The 21,831-nt window shown below is 39.1% G+C and overlaps 1 protein-coding gene across 3 annotated transcripts in view; it reads right to left on the bottom strand.

The window, feature by feature from the left end:
* Positions 1-238: 238 nt before the first annotated feature.
* The window catches only part of SRGAP1 (SLIT-ROBO Rho GTPase activating protein 1), a 146,103-nt gene continuing 124,510 nt past the window's right edge, over positions 239-21,831 (bottom strand). For all 3 annotated transcript variants that reach the window (XM_058191200.1, XM_058191198.1, XM_058191199.1), the window contains 8 exons: positions 16,289-16,423; positions 15,526-15,631; positions 11,417-11,641; positions 9,826-9,905; positions 7,028-7,208; positions 6,100-6,234; positions 5,431-5,776; positions 239-3,634 (listed from right to left, as the gene is read on the bottom strand). In XM_058191200.1, the coding sequence (XP_058047183.1) occupies positions 3,257-3,634; positions 5,431-5,776; positions 6,100-6,234; positions 7,028-7,208; positions 9,826-9,905; positions 11,417-11,641; positions 15,526-15,631; positions 16,289-16,423 (1,586 nt within the window). In that variant the 3' untranslated portion in view covers positions 239-3,256. The remainder of the gene's footprint in view (positions 3,635-5,430; positions 5,777-6,099; positions 6,235-7,027; positions 7,209-9,825; positions 9,906-11,416; positions 11,642-15,525; positions 15,632-16,288; positions 16,424-21,831) is intronic.

Here is a 21,831-nt window from a genome sequence, read left to right as displayed (position 1 = left end):
CTGCACCATTGTCACATGTTGGCTGCATGCTCAACTAATAAACCCTCAAGTAAAGTATCTGACACTCTAAAGCTACTTTGAAATTTCCATTTAGGACTTGATGGAGCAAACAATACAATGTATCTCATCTGTGACAAGCAGCTCTTATTCACTGAATAGGAAGAAAGGATCTAGAGGGCATCCAAGAATAAAAAATGATTGACAGATATCATTCAACAAAAATATACTCTGACAGAACTATCCTTATTTATTATAAAGTTACACTATGAGAAACAATTTTGAAAGTATATGGTACATGCCAAAATGTACAGTACTATACATCAAAGTGCATTGTCACAACAGCTTAACAGTACATTTTCTTTTTTTCTTCCAGGACTGTGCAATTGTAATTCCTTTTTTTTTTCCAGAATGGAAGTAATGTTGTGGGAATGCAGCAGGACAAAAACAACAGAACATGAAAATGAAAATGCAATAGTATAAGAAGCTAAGCCAAAGCAGCTTCTCTAAAAATGTAAAGGCACTTTCACATGTACATACTTACAGATGTACATTGACACAATTAGGTAACAGTCAACAAGCAGGAAGCTACCAGTACTGCAATCTATCTAACTGACAGTCAAGGACAATACTGACTTGATTAGTACAGAGGCATTTAGCCTTCACTATGCCTGTAGTTGTATCCATTTCCCTTTACATATCCACTTACTATACTTGAAGTAGCTACAACATACCATCAAACTACACACATTTTAACTCAAGTGAATGTTCTAACTGGAAACATTCACTAAACTCACTGTTCGTAATAGTTTTCTTCACTGAACAATTTCTAATATAAGCAGTATGGAAGCCAGTAGAGTTATATTCAGACATACAGAATTTCCTTATGCACTTTCAAGATACAGGCACCCACCTTTGTTACACCATATATGGCCTGTTAATAACAACAATCACTAGGCTAGAATGCACTTAAAAGAAAGCTGACATTTTCAAGTTTGTCCCACAGTCTCAGATTTGGTCTAGTTAAGCAAACAATTCTCAACCTTACACGGTCACTGTCATGTTTCACAAGTTTTATATTAGCTGAAGCCTCAATATTGAATGTGTGGTCTTAGTTAAGTTTCTAGGGTAGAGACATGTCATAGTTCATTTTGGTGACCGCATTCAAAAATATGAAAGCTCTATTGTTTCAATCAATTGAGGGCAAAAAATATAATTCAGCATATCATAGCTGAATATCCCTAAGTGGATTCTTTGTCTCACATTAATGAATATCATTAATTTCTAATTTTGTTTGCTAAATAGCTATTAACTACATCATCTGGGGCACACAAAAATTGGTCCCCAAAAATAGGCTTGCAAGTTTTACAAAATATAATACTTAACAATAGATCAGAAATAACTATTGAGCAGCTGATTTTCAATACATTAGGAAACAGCAACTTTTGTGAACTTCTTAGCTAAACATAATTTAATGAGTTTTAGCATTTATGATCACTTAACAAAATGAATTAACTTCACTTAGTAGCAGGGAACAATGCCTTTCAAATATTATGCAATAACAAGTGTTTTCACATATTAGCTAGTCTTCTATATTTTGGAATTTCATATAGTATAAGAGAAAAATGTTCAACTGGAAGAACTGCAAATTTCTATTGTGACAACAGCTATGTGAAAATAAGTATTTGGTTTCAATTTTATATGTGTCAATGGATATAAACTGACTCCTTCCCTACCCCCCTTTTCCCTAGACTGTTTTATTATTTTTTTGTTACTTTTAATTAATGACAAACAATAGACTCTCCTTTAGAGTGCAAAGGTAAGCTATAAAACATTCAGAGAAAGGACATGGCTTAAGTGTTGGTTTGTGCAAGAGTTGTCAAGACAGGTCACATATAACAGAAAAGTTCCTAATGATGTAGCATTATGCCAGTTGAGAGCATTCACTCACACATGAAAAAGATACTGACATAATTAGAAAAAAAATAGTTTTGACCCATTTTATTCAGATTGTAGTACAGTAGAAAACAATGTTTTGCCCTGTGAATAAACTCTTGCCTTAACTGAAGGAGCTATTCCAGTTGAAAAAGAGATAATTCAATTTAAATAAACTAACAAAAAACATAACACAATTCATCTGTATGCAGTGTTTCATAATCTAAAGTATTAACAAGTTACTCATTTAGTTTGCAGCTGTCCAGGAATGTTTTGCTACAGATTATTGATTAATTAAAACTTGTCCAGACAAGTGGCTCTTAGGAATGTAAACAGTTTTTGAGCTGAACTGATAGCAAGCAGATTCAGTGGCTAATGTCTAGTTTTATTGCACTGCAATTGGCCTGAGTGGAAGCATTAGAAACAACCCACTTTCTTCAATAGAGTCAGAACACAATTCTCAGTATTCCTGGCCAGCCTGGTGAAGGTGTCTGCTGGATATCAACCAGAGGAAGACTGCAATTGTCATTCTGACCACAGACTTCCACTGGTTTAGAAAACTGCTATTTCCTAGAAGCAATTTAATTCCTCATATCCTGTCAGTGAACTACACTAGGACTGTCACATGCATACTGAATAGCTACTACAGAAGGCAATGTCAAGGTGAGTCTCCTTTCTGCATTGACTTTGACAGGCTGCTTAGTAATTCTTAAAACACAGCCTCAGACCTTCTGAAAAATTAACTGGAACCAGGCAGCACTAAAAATAAACCCTATTTCTTAACAAATTCATTTCAAATTACCATAATTCTTTGTGAAGTCTTAAACCACACTCAAATATATATTGTTAAATTAGTGTGATGCTGGCAGTGACTATGGTGTCTTCATCAGAAAAAGTGCAGTGTGGAGATTTCAAGTAAATGTGTGTATTCCTGTTGCTTTAAAATGGCATACACGATACATGTAATTTTCCTTTTTGCGATACACTGGATCATAAACTAACCAAATAGGCTGGGTTTGTGAAATGTGCTAAACTACATCCTCCCAACCCAATCTAATCCAGCTCAGCATGCTGTAAAAATGCACTCACTGAGTCTTTAACTGTGTTAAGCATATATTGCAAAAGTAGACACTGAATGTTCCAGTTTAAAAATTGAACCCAACTCCTATTAAATACCCATGTTAAAGTAGGTAGCTCAAGACTTTAACATTTTAAAAAACAAATCTCTCCCTTTCTAAATATAAACTAATAATATATTGTAATTCAGACAACTATCATGGATACATTCTTTTGGTAGTTCACTCCGCACTTGGTTTCTTGGGTTCTACATCGTGCAAGACTTGTCAGCTGGGCCTTGGGAAGGAGAAGAGGGGCCTATGCTTGGGTTTGTTTTTGGAAGAACTATTGGCTTTGGTCTCAGTGCAGGTGGCTTTAGCTGCACCCCCATTCTTGGTGTCATCATGGGCTTGAAGGTACTCATAGTATCACTGGAAGAACTAGTGCTACGGCGAATCTGAGGCTCGGCATTTCTTAACAGGATATTGTGAAGAGGACTCAAAGATTCTGTTGAGGTGGTGCTGGTGGGAGAATTCTTCATTTGTTCTAAGGTATCAAGGACAACATCTGGAGCATGTTTTGCAGAACTCTGGCGTTCCAGTTCCCGAAGTTCATTTAGAGCCGTATTCATTGTCTCTTCAATATCCTATTAAAAGGGAGAAGCAAATATGTTGACAATTACTACAGAAATAGAAAATTCAAGCTTTGTAAATACTTTTTACTGTTATATGAAGCAACAGATAGATATAAATCTCACATTTGCATAAATGTGTGTGCACCCTGAATTATTCACACAAATCATATACAAAATACAATATATGCATATACACTACCATTCAATTCAAGTGATAATGATTCTGAAAGGACAGACAACTAAAAGAGGAAGTAGGAAAGGCCACCCCAAGCAGAGAGTTAAAAAAGCTTAACTGGGAAAGAGAACAGAAAAATATTCATGGAAGACAAAGGAAAAAGGATATATTTATTTCATTTTATTTAAAACTGGCTTTGTAAATTAAACAGAAAACAGGTTTAGCAGAGTTTACTCACAAGTGCAATACCAGGGGTTTCCTGACTGGGTGAAATAAAATACTGATGCTTTCATCAAAGTAAAAGTTTGAAGACCTTTATCTGAGTTTTATCTTTAGTGTTTTATCTGGGAGCTTCCTTTATGCTTGCAAAGGATGAGCATAGGGAGAGTCTTTCAAATTTGAATGACTGACATTACCAAAGCATTTTCAAGTTATGGTTGTAAAGATACAGGTTGTGTAGGAAGGAATAAATATGCATGCATGTGCATAAATTAAAGTCTACACTGGACAATTGTAGCTACACAATTGTAGAATCATGTTTTGCAAAGCATTATATTTGCAATTGGAATCAGAACTGTACTTGCCAGAACAACAAATATTGAGAACCCTTTTGTATTGACTTTTGTAGCAAAAAAAGTTTTCTTACAGAAATTTATGCAATACTTGAATAAAATTTAAGCACTAGTGATCTATTTTGTATCAATAAATGACAATTAAAAAGATCTTAGCAAATAGTAATGCAGCTATACAAATATGGACAGGGAATTCAGACTAAGCTACAATTCAGAGAAGTTGAACAGCTGCTAGAGAGTAATTTTTATTATGTGCCATCAAGTTGTTTTTGACTTTTAGCAACCACATAGATAGATTTTGTCCATAAGGATCTACCCCTAACCTGTCCTTTCAAGTCTCCCAATGGTGCACTCATCACTTCTATAACTGAGTCCATCCAACTTGCTGCTGGTTGTCCTCTTCTCTTTTGTTCCATCTCTCCCAACAATAGACCCTTTTCCAGAGAGCTGAGTCTTTGCATAATTTGTCCGAAATAGGATAATTTAGACACTGGTGATTTGGGCCTCAAATAAGAACTCTGATTTGTTCAATGATCCATTAGCTTATTTTCGTGGCTGTCCACAGTATTCTCAGGAGACTTCTCCAAAACCACGGGAGTCAACCTTCTTCCTATCCTGCTTCTTTAAAGTCCAACTTTCGTAGTATCCCAGGGAATACCATGATTTGCGATTCTAATCTTTATAGGTACAGACACATAACGACATTTGAATATTTTTTCCAAGGCCTTTGGACTCTCCTACCAAATACTTGAATGCAGTGAATTACTTGACTGCTTGTTCTTTTACTGATGATGGTTAATTCTAAAAGGAAGGAACTATCCACTCAAACCTATTTACAAAATGCTGATGATATAACATAGCCTTCCCTAACCTGGCCTTCTCTGGATGTGCTGAGGTTTTAATTCTTAAAAAGTTGTAATACTACTTGCTCCACCCCCTCCCCCTGTCCAATTTGGGGATTTTCACTCCAACATATCTGAAGGGATTTATGATGATGAAAAGATATATATTGCTTGATGAAATTCATTTCCCCCAATTGTTTGTATGTTAACAATACATACCTGAGCAATTGACTCTGGGTCAAGTGGTTTGTGGTCATTGAAAACAGGATACTGGCCAGATGAGGTTGATCTTCTAATTGCAGGGCTGTCACTTTTTTTCAGAGATTCATGTCTACTAATATTGGTGAGGCTGCTGTGGCCAGGCTTCCGTCTCCTTTCTGGGCTATCAGTTGTGAGGCTATGGTTCTGAAGGGCAGCTCGAGAAGTAGAGTGGCTTGCCATACTGGGGGAAACTAATTCCATTGAAGAATTAGTAAGGCCATGTGGTGTATGAACTGGACAGTGTCCATCACTGGTCCTGCCAGGACGTCTGCCAGAAAGTGGAAGTTCAGATCTCTTGCGCTGCCTGCAATACAGGGCAAGAAAAGGAAGTTCCAGAAGACAAAATAAAGAATGTGTAAATAATACTTTCAAAACCCTCCCACACCTGGCAACGATGCCGCAGCATGATATTATGTAGAATTTGAACTCAGAAAGTTCCCCCTTCAAATATTAACTTACACATGACTAGTCATTACTCCTTAATTTCCAAGTTCTCTGCGTTATAAAAATGATATATATTACAGGCATTAGTGACTACTAGATTTGAGGAAAAATAAATTTTAATATTTTGAAGTGCAATATAAATGAAACAGATTTATTTAATGATAATTAATTGATTATATTTACCTTCCTAGATATACTTCAGAATTCAAATCTGTTGGTGAACTCATATCTTTGGAAGAAGATTTGTCTTCAAGTACTGGCCCACTGCTGGTTTCACTATCTGCTTTTTGGCTCAGTGTATCTGAGAATGTATCATCCCTAAACATTAAAAAAAATCTTATTTTGCAAAATTAGGGTATGTAGCTTTAAAATAAGAAAAACATGTTTTATTTCAGACCCAGTTTTTTATCTCCCTATTTCCCTCTATCTTCTCTTCACTAACAATTGTCTTGTATGGGATTCACAAGGAGAAGCAATGAGAGCCAAAGACAAACTTTTATAGTGATATTATCATGCAAATACTGTAATGTGCATGCTTGCATCAGAGATTAAGATACATCATGGCCATATTTGCATGATGAGATCTTTCTGTTCGTGTCATTTTGCTGTAATTATAGTTTACTGTAGTTGCCACTGTTATAGTTACTGTTTTCAGAGGCATTTGTTACATACATAATCAAACATCAACTACTACATGGCTATCAAAACCCTCTAACCAGCGTAGTTTTCAATTCAATATTTAGTTTCTAGATAACAGCCTTCACTTTAGATGCCTGCCTAAATGATTTGATATATTCAAAATAATATGATTGTTTATTAATTGTTAAATAAGTATTTGAAGTATAACTTCAAATTAGCCTTATAAAGAGGCTGATGTTAAAAGACAGAAAACTAACTAAAATTAAAATCACAAAACAGGAAATATGTTATCTTATATTTATGACAGAATGGCTGGAGAGAGTAATCCTTAGTTGCACTTGCAACAGTTGAGATGTAAAGCTTTCTGGTATCCTGTAATTTGGAATTTAGAATCTGTAGATCTCCCACCAGAGGAAAATGCTGGTCTGAAAAGAGTACCTCTGGTATTACAATAAATTTAGCTGTTTCTTACATATCTTGAACCACTATATATTGGTGGGGTACAAGGCCATCAATTCCATTATGTCTTCCTTCCCACCAATCATCAGAAGCTCGATGATATAAAAGCAGTGAGGCCCCTTTCTTAAAAGAGAGTTCTCGTGCAGATCTTCCAATATAGTCAAACTTGGCTATAGCTTCTATTGGATCACATTCTGTGAAAGATAAATCACAAGACTTTAAAAATAGCTTATAACAGCAAGGGACATGAGTACATAATAAAAATTAGCAAGCTAAATGAGGAAAAATATTATTATTCAAATAGTACATTTTGGGATCCAATAATCTCTAAGGAATAAAGCTATCAGGCTAGGACTAAAGGATTTATTTTCACAAAATTACCTTATAAAAAACTATGGTAAGACCATCTTGAAATATTGTACATAGTTCTGTTCACTGAACTTTAAGAATTCATTACAGTTGGAAAACAGCAAAAAACACAATCAAAAAGACTAGAGAATCGGAATATCTGCCCTATCAGAAGAAATCAACCAACTGTGGCTCTTCAGATTGTACTGAAGGAAAGAGAAAACAACATTGAGAAGTACCAACATGCATAATATGGAGAGAAAGTTGTCTTTCTTCTGCTATTACAGTGTTATAACTTGAGGCTAACTGCTGAAAACAAATGAGGACAGATTCAGAACTGACAGAAGGAAATACTCTTTTACACAGTAAAAAATGGCTAAAATGATATGAATACCTTTGAAACACTGAATTCTGTGACATGGATTTCAAGAACTACAAGAAGACTTGTACACATTAATTGTTCAGTGAAGTCTCATTCTAACATTAGCAAAAGGTTTCTCACAGACTCTCAAGCAAATATAAAAACTTGCTGGATTTTTGATTATTCCCTCCTATGTTGGAAGTTGTTCTTCTGATAATGGAAGCAGCTATCTGTTAACATATATATATATATAGGAAGAAGAAAAGAAAAACATAGGTACCTTCTAATATTTTAGCAAGTACCAGTATATATTTTGGAAACAGTAATAGCTGTATTTTAAAGTCATTGTACTAACATTTTACTGTGGTAGTACAACCACTTTAGAGACCATTCATTATATAGCTGTAGGGATTTTGCTACCTTAGGAATTCTGTTGCCATTTTTTCTGCTTCCTTTATGTTGTTCTAAATAGGCAAATTATGAAGAAAAATCAGTTAAGGAGTAGAGCTTTAGAGGATGGTGAGAGAGGAACTACTCTGAACAAACATTCATTGATTCGCAGTGAATATTCACTTTGCTTTTATCAAAACAAAAATGTACAATTTGCTACAAAAATCAAAGGATGGACATAAATGATTTAGTTGCAAATTAGGGACATATTTAACATATACAATAGTTCTTTTATATATTTAAACGTAACTTTAATAGGTTACGTTCATGCTAACATAATTATCTTTACTTCCCACTGAAAATAATGAAAATGTTTATCATGCCATTTACTTTATTACTTACTTTTTGAAGATCTTATTTTTTTGAAGAACTCCAGAGGTCCAGAAGAGGCTGACCCATTGGCAGAGAAGCCAAAGTGTTTTATTCAGATGATGGTGAAGCTGTAAGAACGTGAAATCTAAGGAAAACATTTTCACCAGCTTCTGAGTAAAAAACTTCAGTTGGGGCCATGTGGCCAGTAGTCTCCTGCTTCAGCCAATCAAAGGGGAGGTTGCTTTCTTTGTCTCATTGGGCTGAACCTTGTTGATTGGCTGCCATGCCCCAATCCCCGAAGCTGCTCATTTGAACTAGCCAATCAGCAGCAAGTAGACTGGGCCCAACTAAGTCTGAGCAGACTAAGCCTGCAGGCCCTCATGGTAGAGGAGCTGAAGTCTTTTTATTCAGATGGGAAAAGCTGTTTTCCTTACATCTCACCTTCTAACAGCTTCACCGGCTTCTGAATAAAAGACTTTGGCTTCTCTGCCACGTGGCTCAGCCTCTTCTGCAGCTCTTTGAAAAGTAAGTACAGTAAAGCCATGGGAAATGGGGTGGGGAGGGCAATTCAGGCCCAGGGACCCTCCATTTTGGCAGGTAAAAGGCCAGGGGAGCCCTAAGAAAGCCCCGTAACAGGCCATTTGCACTGGCAAAGTGGCGAAGGAAAGATCACCCGACAGGCAGCTAGCTGGGCCGCATGGGAGGCAGGCAAGTGGGCTGGGCTGCGGTGTCCACATGGTCGAGACAAGCGAGCTAGTGAGTGAAGGAGCCAGAGAACAGCAACTGCTAAGCCAGTGGTTCCCAACCTTTTCTTGTTTGAGGCACAACCTTTTCTTGTTTGAGGCACCCTTGGAAAGCCTTTCAAAAGTTCCCGGCACCCTTATAAGGAAATAGATATTTAAAATCTCCGTAGCTCAAAAGTTCCCAGCACCCTCAAAAGATCTCACGGCACCCCTTAGTGCCGCGGCACACTGGTTGGGAACCACTGTGCTAAGCCATGGCCAAGGCGGGCGAGGCCAGATAAGGAGTGAGTGGAAGGGGCGGGGTTGGCAGGGCCAGCCTGTGATGCAATTAGCCGGTTCTCCAACTGTGCAAAAATTTAACAACTGATTCGCCCTTTATGCCCTTTATACTGGCAGTAGAAATAGTTTTTGCTGCAGTACTTATTTCCAACCTGTCTGTGTTAGTCAGGAAAAAAAGCAAAGAAACAGGTAAGAGTATTGAGCAAAAAAATTTCATGCAATATTATAGACAATGAAAAAACATTTCCTCTGTGAATGGCATACACATGGAATTAAAAAGAGACACAATGTCATGGGAAAGAGCAAAAAACTGCATACCATCGTCACTAGTGTGTACTTCTGCCCCAGCATCCAGATCCACTTCTTCTAAGGTACCATGTTCACTATAAGGGCTGTCACTGTAGAGAAGGAGCACATGAATTTATTTGATGGTAGGCTGGAACTATCATTTAAAATTCCAATAAACTGGTCATATTAATGTATTATTTTTTCAAATATAACAAGGCTTCAGCAACACTTGGTTAAGTAGTTTTCTAACTTTCTATACACAGAGAGAGACACAGACACAGACACACACACCATGCTAGGTACAGAATACACATCCTTAATTCAAACAGAATCACTTTTTTTCATGGGAAAGAAGCACTCTGTAATGTCACATAAAGAGGTAATCCCAGCAATTCCCTCTGAAGGAAGGGAAGGAAATGTTTGAAGCTTTTTAAAGTAAGGCAGAGTTGCATAAGCTGAGATTCAAGATGGAAAAGGAATCTAAATGGCTTCACACAGACCTCTGACAAAATATGAATATATTTGGATATATTAGGAATTTGGAGCACATCAAGGTACTTGAGATAGAGAGGGAATTCTAGTTCTTAATTAGTGGGCAAAAAGTTAACCAGAAATCTAGGCTAAAATTAATTTACTGGGTGGTGTTACATCTTCTGTATGTCTCCATATAAATTATAGAATCGAATCAGTCACAAAATTGTCAGGTTGGTGATGGTGATAATGGTGATAATATTAGTGTCCTGGATGGAGTATTTCCAAATATCTGTATGTAACATCTAGTTTGATCTAAATAGTCATAGTCTGCATCTTGATTTTGAACACATTGATGGGAAACCGCCATACAAAAGAATTAATTTGACATCAAGATATCAAAGAAAAAAAGAGACTGACTGCATCTTAAAGTTATTAAGCCAAGCCTACTAAGCCAGTCCCATCTACAATTTCCCCGGATCCACAACACAGCCAATGTGATTTAAAATCCACTTTTTTCTCTTCTTGGCTATTATTTGACCCTCAAAAAATTACCGCCATTTTATGGATGATCTTCATCTAAACGTAGGTCTCTAGTCTAAGATAGATTCATGTTCTAGACTAATCTCATGCACCTTTTATCCTATATAAGAGACCATGTGGCAAGGCTTCATACCAGGTTGGGTGATTAAACTTTCTCTCCCATGCCGACAAAAACAGGTTAGAAAAACAGATTTACTGCAGAGTTAGGAAACTATACAGACAAATAAGTTGTCTTATACCACTCCAGAATTCTGCTGTTTATATATATTAGTTCCAGGATTTAAATACTAGGCCTCTCAGTGCTACTGCATTTTTGAACCATTGGCTGCATAGCTGCTGCATGTTTTCCAGCCTTGAATGTTTCTGCCATCTGTCCTTGTTTACAAAATGCTTTTTTCTCTGGCATAAGTAATTCCTCCTCCACCAGCTTCAGGCCTTACATCATATTAAAAAGAACTGGTTGCACTATTGACAAATTTCTACATATAATTTACCTAGACTGGCAGGCAAATCACAGGTTTTTTTGTGGTAGATGGGAGCAAGATTCTTCAAAGCTGCTCAGAGAATAATATGACAAGTTTGTTTGGTAAAAGGTTGAAGGACTTACCAGTAGTCATCACCTGCCATACATTTTTCATATACTGGACCATCTAATTCTTTGCTATCTGGGAAAATGATCTCCTGGTGAATAATAATGGTTTTGATGATTTCATTTACATGAGCCTGGCATGACACTTGTTCTTGTATATCTGGAATTGGCATCAATGTTGGGCCAAAACAAATGGCCAGGTTATAAGGATCCATCATATTTTCATCACTGTACTGAGAAAGGCTGTTTAAATAAAAAGAAAGAAAATAAGTATTTTGCAAGCGTGTTATTGGACAGTTTTATAGTTATTTTTCCCTAAAAAATCCAATTTGATTTCAGTTGAATTGTACAGTTTATATATTATATTAAAGTGATTTATCTTGGTCTGATTTTTTTACATCTCAAAAATCTGGCATATTAACAGGGATGCGTAGACAACAGTTCAGTCTAGTGGACCTCTTACATTTTTCCTTATCCAAAATGACTAATTTTATTACATATGCTATTTTTTAAAAAAATCATTATCATTTTTACCCACTCTATATAAGGGATTTTAATTTGTTTGCATTCAGAGAATTTCCTTTTGCCTTTGAACCATTCTCATTTTTTTCTGAATTCTTCGTCCCAGCATCTTTCATAGCCACAATGGGTGTTTTCTTTATTACTACATTAAAAGCCAAATAGAAGCTTATTTTTTACACTACTTTAAAAGAAAACTCCATTGCCTGCCTGTAAACGATTTCCTTTGCTTTTCTTTTGGCTAGCTCCCTTTTTGCCTAAGTATCTAACATGCACTCCATTTCTGCACAGGAAGATTCTCTATATCTCAGTTCTTCTGTTTTGTCTCATCTCATATGTTTATCTTGTTTATTTATTTACCATATTTATATGGATGCCTATCTCATTGAAAGTGATTCTACAGTTTCAATTAAATATATAGTTCAGAACCACTGAACTATAGCTTTAAAAAATCCTGGCACACCGGGGAACTACTAGAGGACTGAAAAAGAGCTAATGAAGTTTCCATCTTCAAAAAAGGAAAAAAACAGATCCAGGAAACTATATATCTATTATCAGCCTTACATCAATACTTGGGAAGATTCTGGAAAAAATAATCAAGCAACGAACTGCAAATACCTAGAGGCAGACAAAATCATAACCAAAAGCCAACATGGGTTTGTCAAAAACAGATCATGCCAGATAAATCTTAATGCATTCTTTGACAAAGTGACAAATTAGTGGGCCAGAGGAAAGCTGTGGATATAATTTACTTGAATTTTAGTAAAGCATTTAATAAAGTAGACCACAACCTACTACTTGATAAGATAGAAAAATGTGAACTAGAGAGCATCACCGCCAGATGAATTTGTAACTGGCTAACCAACTGCACTCAATGGAACTGCATCTACATGGAGGGAAGTATGCAGTGTGCTATCCCAAGGCTATCCCAATGATTTGGACAAGGGAATAGATGGGAAACTCATCAAATTTGCAGATGACACCAAGTTGGCAGAAATAGTGAACATTCCAGAAGATAAGCTTTAGATGCAAAAGGAACTTGACAGATTTGAACATTGGGAGCTATATAACAAAATAAAATTCAATGGTAAAATACAAATACACAGGTGCAGTATATGTGGTACCTGGCTCAACAGTAGTAACTTTAAGAACGGCGTCCTATCACTTAAATATGACCCAGCAGTGTGCTGCAGCTGTCAAAGAAGCCAACAAAGTTCTAGGCTGCATAAACAGAGGGGCAGAATCAAGATCACATGAAGTGTGAATAGAATAGAATAGAATAGAATAGAATTTTATTGGCCAAGTGTGATTGGACACACAAGGAATTTGTCTTGGTTCATATGCTCTCAGTGTACATAAAAGAAAAGATACCACTTTATAATGCGTTGGTAAGACCACACTTGGAAAACTGCATCCAGTTTTGGTCACCATGATGCAAAAAATATGTTGAAACTTTAGAAAGAGTGCAGAGAAGAGAACAAAAATGATTAGTGGACGAGAGGCTAAAACATACGAAGAATGGTTGCAGGAACTGGGTATGTCTAGTTTAATGAAAAGGAGGACGGGTGACTTGACAGTGTTTCAATATCTCAGGGGCTGCCACAAAGAAGAGGGAATCAAGCACCTGAAGGCCAGACAAGGAAAAATGGATGGAAACTGACCAAGGAGAGATTCAACCTAGAAATGAGGAGGAATTTTCTGACAGTGAGAACAATCAACCAATGGAACAGCTTGCCTTTGGAAGTTGTAGGAGCTTCATCACTTGAGGCTTTCAAGAAAAGATTGGGCTGCCATTTGTCAATAATGGTGTAGGGTCTCCTGCTTGAGTGGGGGGTTGGACTAGATGACCTATAAGGTCCCTTCCAACTCTGTTAATCTGTTAATCCAAGCTATTCTCCAAAGCACCAGAAGGCAAGGCAAGAAGCAATGGATGGAAACTAATCAAGGAGAGAAGCAGCCTAGAACTAAGGAGAAATTTCCTGACAGTTCGAACAATTAATCAGCAGAACAAATTGCCTCCAGAAGTTGTGAATGCTCCCAGCACTGAAAGCTTTTAAGAAGAGATTGGACAACTAAAAGATGAGGCTGCTTTAATGAACAGCAGAGATATGACTTTTTCATGTAAGATTTAAAACACTTTTCCAAAACCATTTTCAAAATGCCATAATCCTCCTATATACTGTATGCTTATACATGAAAATTAAAATGAAGCGTTAAAATGAATCTCTCTACATACTCAAATATGTTGGTTGATGCCTGTACTAGACAGAATTCCAGTGTGCTCTATAATTAGACTTAAATTGACAGGTACAAGCTGCTGAAGGCAATAGCTGAAATGTACTTTTGTGATCTCATTCTGTATTAGTATTGTGGGTGCATACCTTTTGCTAAACTGCTATTTTGGAACTTAGATCTGTGATGTTTACAAAGACTGTTATTATTTTATAAATTATTGATAATCCAAGCATAGGAATACTGCATATGCCTTCTGTGAGTTAGAAAGTCTTTGTCTTAAAACGTTCACACCTATTTCCCAGACCTAAATATTCACCATCTGAAGAGACTGAGATGTCACCTTATATATTGTTTAAAGCCTAGATTTCCAAGGAAGTTCTTAAGGGTAACAATACACACACAACTTGTTCCTTGGTGCCTGCCAAACTTCTTGCCTAACAATCTTATTTTAACAATGCTTTAATTAAAAAGTGAATAGAATTAACCAAGAAAACCTCCATGCTCAAACATAATCTGCTGTACTAACAATGCCTCTAGCATTGTAAAGAAGTTTGTGTGTATGTGTGCGCGCGCACACGCATAGTCCAATGCCTATTTTGAAACCAGCCACCTGCCAAATTAAAAAGAAAAGTAAACTGGGGTGACAGAGAGCATCCTCATATTCTAGAGCAGCATTTCTCAACTTTTTCAACTTTTAATATGTCTGGAGCAATTCCCACAGAATTCAAAATGTTGCTGAGGTTCAGAAATGCTGAGCTAGACAGAATGGATAAACAATAGATAAATTCTGATTCACTACACCATTATGTTAAGTTCCTGTAACATCTACTCAAAATTCCAAATGTTCCCACTGTCTCAGTAAATAACCAGGAATCTTGTTTATATTATACACTGACTAAATCTGCGATTATAAATAAGATAACGGGAAAAAAGTTCTCCTTAAATTTCTATACATTTCACATGAATACAACTTTGTATTTTCAAGAGCAATATTTACATTCAGTGTCCAATATATTCTGGGATGATGGAAATTAGAACCTCAAACATTGTTATACCATATTAAGGTACATGTAAATATGTTGGTGAAGCTTTTTTTGAAAAAAATCCAACAAACACAATGTTCCAATGTGCAAATATTATCATAACTTCTATTTTCAAGCTTTCAATACTATTTCTATGGTGGTGTAATTTAAAGAGCTAATTCTAGTTTGCATGAAAATCATTCCTCTTCTGTCAATAAAAATAATATACAGTCTTTGTTAAAATCAAATTCTTTCTCTCCCTCCCTCTCTCTCTCTGGTCTCCCCACCACCACATTCTTTCTCTCTGTCACACACAACTTCCTTAAAATATAGAAAACTAAACCTACTTACTGACTGAGGAAGGCAAAAAGATATCTCAGTAAGATAAGGACAGATCTGGGCAATGTCAGCAAAAGTTTACGTATGTGAAGAGCTCTCTCATAGAGATTTTCTGTTCCTGTAACATTAAGTAGAAAAAATTAGTTATGGTTGGCTACTGAAAGTATAGAAGAACTTTCCAGAGCTGATATGCTGGGCAACAACTCAAGATGTGTTGGGTCATATGACATTTGACAACTATGGGAATTGTACTGCAACACATTTGGAGAATACCAGATTGGAAAAAGATTGTATAGACTATACAAGAGTGCAAATGGACATATTAATCTGTTCTAAGATTTCCTGTTGATATTAATGATACTGTATGAACAAATTCCAAAGGCTTGTGAATGGTTAATTCATCCAAATAGGATCTTTGTCTATATCTGGAAGGAGAAAAATATGGTTCCTTGCTTAAGCTCTGTCCTTAACAAAATGCAGTACATTAACCAAACCAATGGTATTTGGGAGGGGGGATATCTAATAAGCTAACTTAAATATCTATACAAGGGAGACGGGTATATATATGCTGAGTGCTATGTATAATTTGTTCTTATTGAGGAGAGAATGTAAATTCAAAAATATATGTGTTAAAATGGATGCACATAAATAACTATGATAGCAGTAAGCTGTCCTATATAAAGCTGTTGTAAAATAGATTATGTCTGAGCAAATAATACAATTTCATTCATTAAAGTGACCATTCAAAACACAAAAAGAAACAAATTTAACTTACTGACACAAGAAATAAGATCATTAAACCTTTCCTTAGGAAAAATAGGATTCTCCAGCCCTCGGAAATAGAGCTTCAGTACTCCAGCAACTGAGTTAATATCATGGTTACTTTGGTCATCTGCCAAAGGATTTTCACCTACAAAAATAAATCAGATTAAATACTTACAGGCCTTAGATCTTGACAGCCTTTTTCTATTTAAGATTCTAAGATTATAAGGTTCCTATGTGGGCAAGTCCTAGACATACAATAGAGAATATAAATATAGAACAAAATCAGGAAATGATTACATATAAAGATCTTTTGTATACTGAAAGAGGTAATTTGCAATTAAAATCTCTGCATGTATTAAAAGGAGAAGGGAAAAATTATACTTGGTTTCAATATGAGCAACTACGTGCTAGATGGAAGGAAGATCAGAAAATTGGTATAGTGCAGAATGAGGAAAATTTGGTAAAGCAAATTAGAAATCAGTCTCAGGAGCATATAAAGAGGTTGTATAATGTGTTACTTGAAATACGATTCTGAAAGGGACTTGGTAAAGGACTGTATGATAAAGTGGGCACAAAATTTTCAGGAGCCAATATTATTGGAAACTTGGGAAAAAATTTGGGTTAGAAATGTTAAATTCACGCAGGCACAGAATTTAAGGGAAAATTTTTATAAAATGTTTTATAGATGGCATTTAGATCCTAAGAAACTATCGTTTATGTATCCAGATATGCAAGCAAAATGTTGGAGATGTAATTGTGATGACGCTACATATTTTCATATTTGGTGGACTTGTAAGGATATTAAGGCCTTTTGGATAAAAATTTAGTGGATTTTACAAAATGTTCTGAAAAAGAAGATAAACTTCCTGCCGCAATTTTTTCTGCTGGGAATTATTACGGACTGTACAGTAATTGAGACTAAATTGATTTTAAATCTAATAACAGCGGCAAGATTACTGATAGGACAGTATTGGAAGAAAAAAGAGGTACCTACAATAGAAGAATGGATATTGAAAGTTGCCAATTTGGCTGAGATGGCAAAAATCTCAGCCTTTTTGAAAGACAATACGCAAGAAAGATACTTAAAGGAATGGACAAAATTTATTTTATTTATTTATTTATTGATCATATTTATATACCGCCCTATCTCCCGAAGGACTCAGGGCGGTTTACAGGCACTTAAAAAACACATAAATACAATATAAAAAACAATTAAAAAACTTATTCTAAAAGCCCAATAATTAAAAAATATAAAAAATAAAACCCAATTAAAAACCCATAAATTTAAAATCTAGCTCAGTCCTGCGCAATTAAATAAGTATGTTTTAAGCTCACAAGGAAGGTCCGAAGGTCCGGAAGCTGACGGAGTCCGGGGGGTAGTTCGTTCCAGAGGGTGGGAGCCCCCACAGAGAAGGCCCTTCCCCTGGGCGTCGCCAGACGACATTGCCTCGCTGACGGCACCCTGAGGAGTCCCTCTCTATGAGAGCGCACGGGTCGGTGAGAGGTATTCGGTAGCAGTAGGCGGTCCCGTAAATAACCCGGCCCTATGCCATGGAGCGCTTTAAAGATGGTCACCAAAACCTTGAAGCGCACCCGGAAGGCCACAGGTAGCCAGTGCAGTCTGCGCAGGATAGGTGTTATGCGGGAGCCACGAGGGGCTCCGTCTATCACCCGCGCAGCCGCATTCTGGACTAACTGTAGCCTCCGGATGCCCTTCAAGGGGAGCCCCATGTAGAGAGCATTGCAGTAATCCAGGCGAGACGTCACGAGTGCGTGAGTGACCGTGCACAGGGCATCCCGGTCCAGAAAGGGGCGCAACTGGCGCACCAGGCGAACCTGGTAGAACGCTCTCCTGGAGACGGCCGTCAAATGATCTTCTAAGGACAGCCGTTCATCCAGGAGGGCGCTAAGTTGCGCACCTCTCCACCGGGGCCAATGCCCCGCCACCGATGGCCAGCCGTGGATTTAGCTGACTGTACCGGGATGCCGGCATCCACAGCCACTCTGTCTTGGAGGGATTGAGCTTGAGCCTGTTTCTCCCCATCCAGACCCGTACGGCCTCCAGACACCGGGACAGCACTTCGATAGCCGTTGGGGTGGTCCGGTGTAGAAAAGTACAGCTGGGTGTCATCCGCATACAGCTGGTACTTCACACGAAACCACTGATGATCTCACCCAGCGGCTTCATGTAGATGTTAAACAGAAGGCGAGGATCGACCCCGCGGCACCCACAAGTGAGGCGCCTCGGGCCGACCTCTGCCCCTGTCAACACCAACTGCGACCGGTCGGAGAGATAGGAGGAGAACCACCGATGAGCGGTGCCTCCACTCCCAATCCCTCCAACCGCGCAGCAGGATACCATGGTCGATGGTATCGAAAGCCGCTGAGAGGTCTAATAGGACCAGGGCAGAGGAACAACCCCTATCCCTGGCCCTCCAGAGATCATCCACCAACGCGACCAAAGCCGTCTCCGTGCTGTAACCGGGCCGGAAACCGGACTGGAACGGGTCTAGATAGACAGTTTCATCCAGGTGTAAGGGAAACTGATATGCCACCATACTCTCTACAACCTTCGCTGCGAAGCGAAGGTTGGAGACCGGACGATAATTACCTAAAACAGCTGGGTCCAGGGAAGGCTTCTTAAGGAGGGGTCTCACCACCGCCTCTTTCAAGGCGGCCGGAAAGACACCCTCCACCAAAGAAGCGGTCGTAATCGCCTGGAGCCAGCCTCGTGTCACCTCCTGAGTGGCCAGCACCAGCCAGGAGGGGCACGGGTCCAGTAAACACGTGGTGGCATTCAGTCTACCCAACAACCTGTCCATGTCCTCGGGAGCTACAGGGTCAAACTCATCCCAAACAATGTCACCAAGACCACTCTCGAGCGTCTCACCTGAGTCACCGCAATTTTGGTCCAACCCGTCCCGAAGCTGAACGATTTTATCGTATAGATAACCGTTAAACTCCTCAGCACGTCCCTGCAGCGGGTCATCCCGCTCCCCCTGGTGAAGGAGGGAACGAGTCACCCGAAACAGGGCGGCTGGGCGGTTATCTGCCGACGCAATGAGGGAGGAGGCGTAGCAACGCCTCGCTTCCTCAATGCCACTAGGTAAGTCCTAGTATAGGACTTCACTAGTGTCCGATCAGCCTCTGAACGGCTGGACCTCCAAGAGCTCTCTAGGCGTCTTCTCCGGCGCTTCATCCCTCTCAGCTCCTCGGAGAACCAAGGAGCCGGTTGGGACCTGCGCCGGGTCAGAGGCCGCAGAGGCACGACACGATCTAAGGCCCCCGTCGCGGCCCGTTCCCAGGCCGCAACAAGTTCCTCAGACGTGCCGTGAGCCAGACCCTCAGGAAATGGCCCAAGCTCCGTCCGGAACCTCTCCGGGTCCATCAGGCGCCTGGGACGGAACCAACGTATCGGCTCCGTCTCCCTGCGGTGTTGGATGGCGGTCAGAAAGTCTAGGCGAAGGAGAGAGTGATCTGACCATGACAAAGGTTCAGTGACTATTTCCTTTAAGTCCAGATCTCTCAACCACTGACCAGAGACAAAAATCAGATCGAGTGTACCACCCCCGATGTGGGTAGGGCCATCAACTACTTGAGTCAGGTCTAGGGCCGTCATGGAAGCCGTGAACTCCCGAGCTGCTGTCGATGACGAGCCGGAAGATGGCAAGTTAAAGTCCCCCATGACTAAAAGTCTGGGGGTCTCAACTGCCACCCCAGCAAGCACCTCCAGGAGCTCGGGCAGGGCAGCTGTCACGCAGCAAGGAGCCAGGTACGTGACCAGCAAGCCCATCTGACATCTATGGCCCCACTTCACAAAGAGGGATTCACACCCGGCAATCTGAGGTACAGTGGTCTCCCTCGGCTCCAGACTCTCTCTAATCACAACCGCCACCCCCCCACCCCTACCCTGGGCTCTCGGCTGATGGAATGCACGGAAACCTGGCGGGCACATCTGTACCAGGGGCACGCCCCCTTCCGCGCCCAACCAGGTCTCCGTAATGCCTATAAAGTCCGCGGCACCCCCCTGAATAAGATCGTAGATTAGGGGGGCCTTATTGGCCACGGACCGTGCATTACACAACATCAGCCGAAGGCCCAGGCTCTGAGGGTCTTGACCATCCGGGGAACGGGAAAAGTCTGGGGGCTCGGGGCGCGCGATCGCCTGCAAGCATCGAGCGCGCACCCCCTTAACACGATCCGAGCCCCCGCTTCCGCCAAATCTGCCCCTCCCCCATACCGTGCAAATAGCACCACCCTCTACAAGTGGAACCTGAACTCCCCCCGTAACCCTCGGACCTATTAACTCGCCGCCACGAGCATGCGCAGGAACTGATAACCCACCCGGCGGGTTTCCCCCAACACCCGCCCTACCCCTCCCACCCCTTAAAAATCCCTCCCAACCCTTAAAATCCCCATTAAAACTCCCCTTAAAAAATCTATTAAAACAATTAGTTAAAAATCCCCTAAGTCTCCTGGATTTAGCATGTCAACTATATATGGATTGACTATATTCAAAGTAGATATCAGACTAAGATTTATCAGACTGCCTTTGAATGATTAGGATGTATTATTTCTGATTGTTTTGGGGGAAGTTAGGAATTGATGAGAATTGTAGGAGTATTATTGAGTTGGGAGGGAAATTTTTTTAGCATATGTTTGTTTTATTTTTAACTATACCTTGTGTTTGTTCCGGGAAGTCGGGGGGGGAGGGGGGTTTGTGAAGGGAGGGGGGAAGAGGGGAGGGGGATGGGGGGAAAGGGGAAAAAAATTGTAAAACTTTTTCAATTAAAAAAAAAAAGATTCTGAGCTGTACTATATTGGTCATCCTGAAATTAGAATGAATGCAGCAAGAACTAAAATATTGCTCAAATATATATCTTCCCCATTTTTTTTAAATTTACATTTATATCCCGCCCTTCTCCGAAGACTCAGGGCGGCTTACAGTGTGTAAGGCAATAGTCTCATTCTATTTGTATATTTACAAAGTCAACTTATTGCCCCCCCAACAATCTGGGTCCTCATTTTACCTACCTTATAAAGGATGGAAGGCTGAGTCAACCTTGGGCCTGGTGGGATTCGAGCCTGCAGTAATTGCAGGCTGCTGTGTTTTAATAACAGGCTATCTTACAGCCTGAGCCACCACGGCCCCTTCATTGGGATATGAACTTTGATTTCATTCTTTCTAATTATAATACAATATAAAGTATATTTTGTTTTGATTATTTTTAAAACCTACTTTAACCTTATGTTAAGTACTGGAGTTACCATGGGAAAGTTGGGTAGTGATATTAATTGATTGAGTAAATAAATAAGTGCATAGCAGTATGTCAGAGGGGATAAAAATGCTATATTGTTGATGCAAGGCTAAATTCATTTGATTCAGTCATCCTTAATGTGAGCATGATCCAGATATGTAGATATCAGAATTCACAAAATTTTCCTCAAATGCTAAAGAACTCTAGGAGGTAAAGTCTTCATATCTGGAAGGCATTCAAGACAGGAAAGTCTGACTTGGGTAAATGAATTTAATTAGGCTGAACAGAATTCCAG

This window comes from Ahaetulla prasina, chromosome 7, assembly GCF_028640845.1.
Source record: "Ahaetulla prasina isolate Xishuangbanna chromosome 7, ASM2864084v1, whole genome shotgun sequence".
Classification (NCBI taxonomy): Eukaryota; Metazoa; Chordata; class Lepidosauria; order Squamata; family Colubridae; genus Ahaetulla; species Ahaetulla prasina.
Note: the sequence above shows the minus strand (reverse complement) of the source record. Positions and strands in the feature narration are given on the sequence as shown.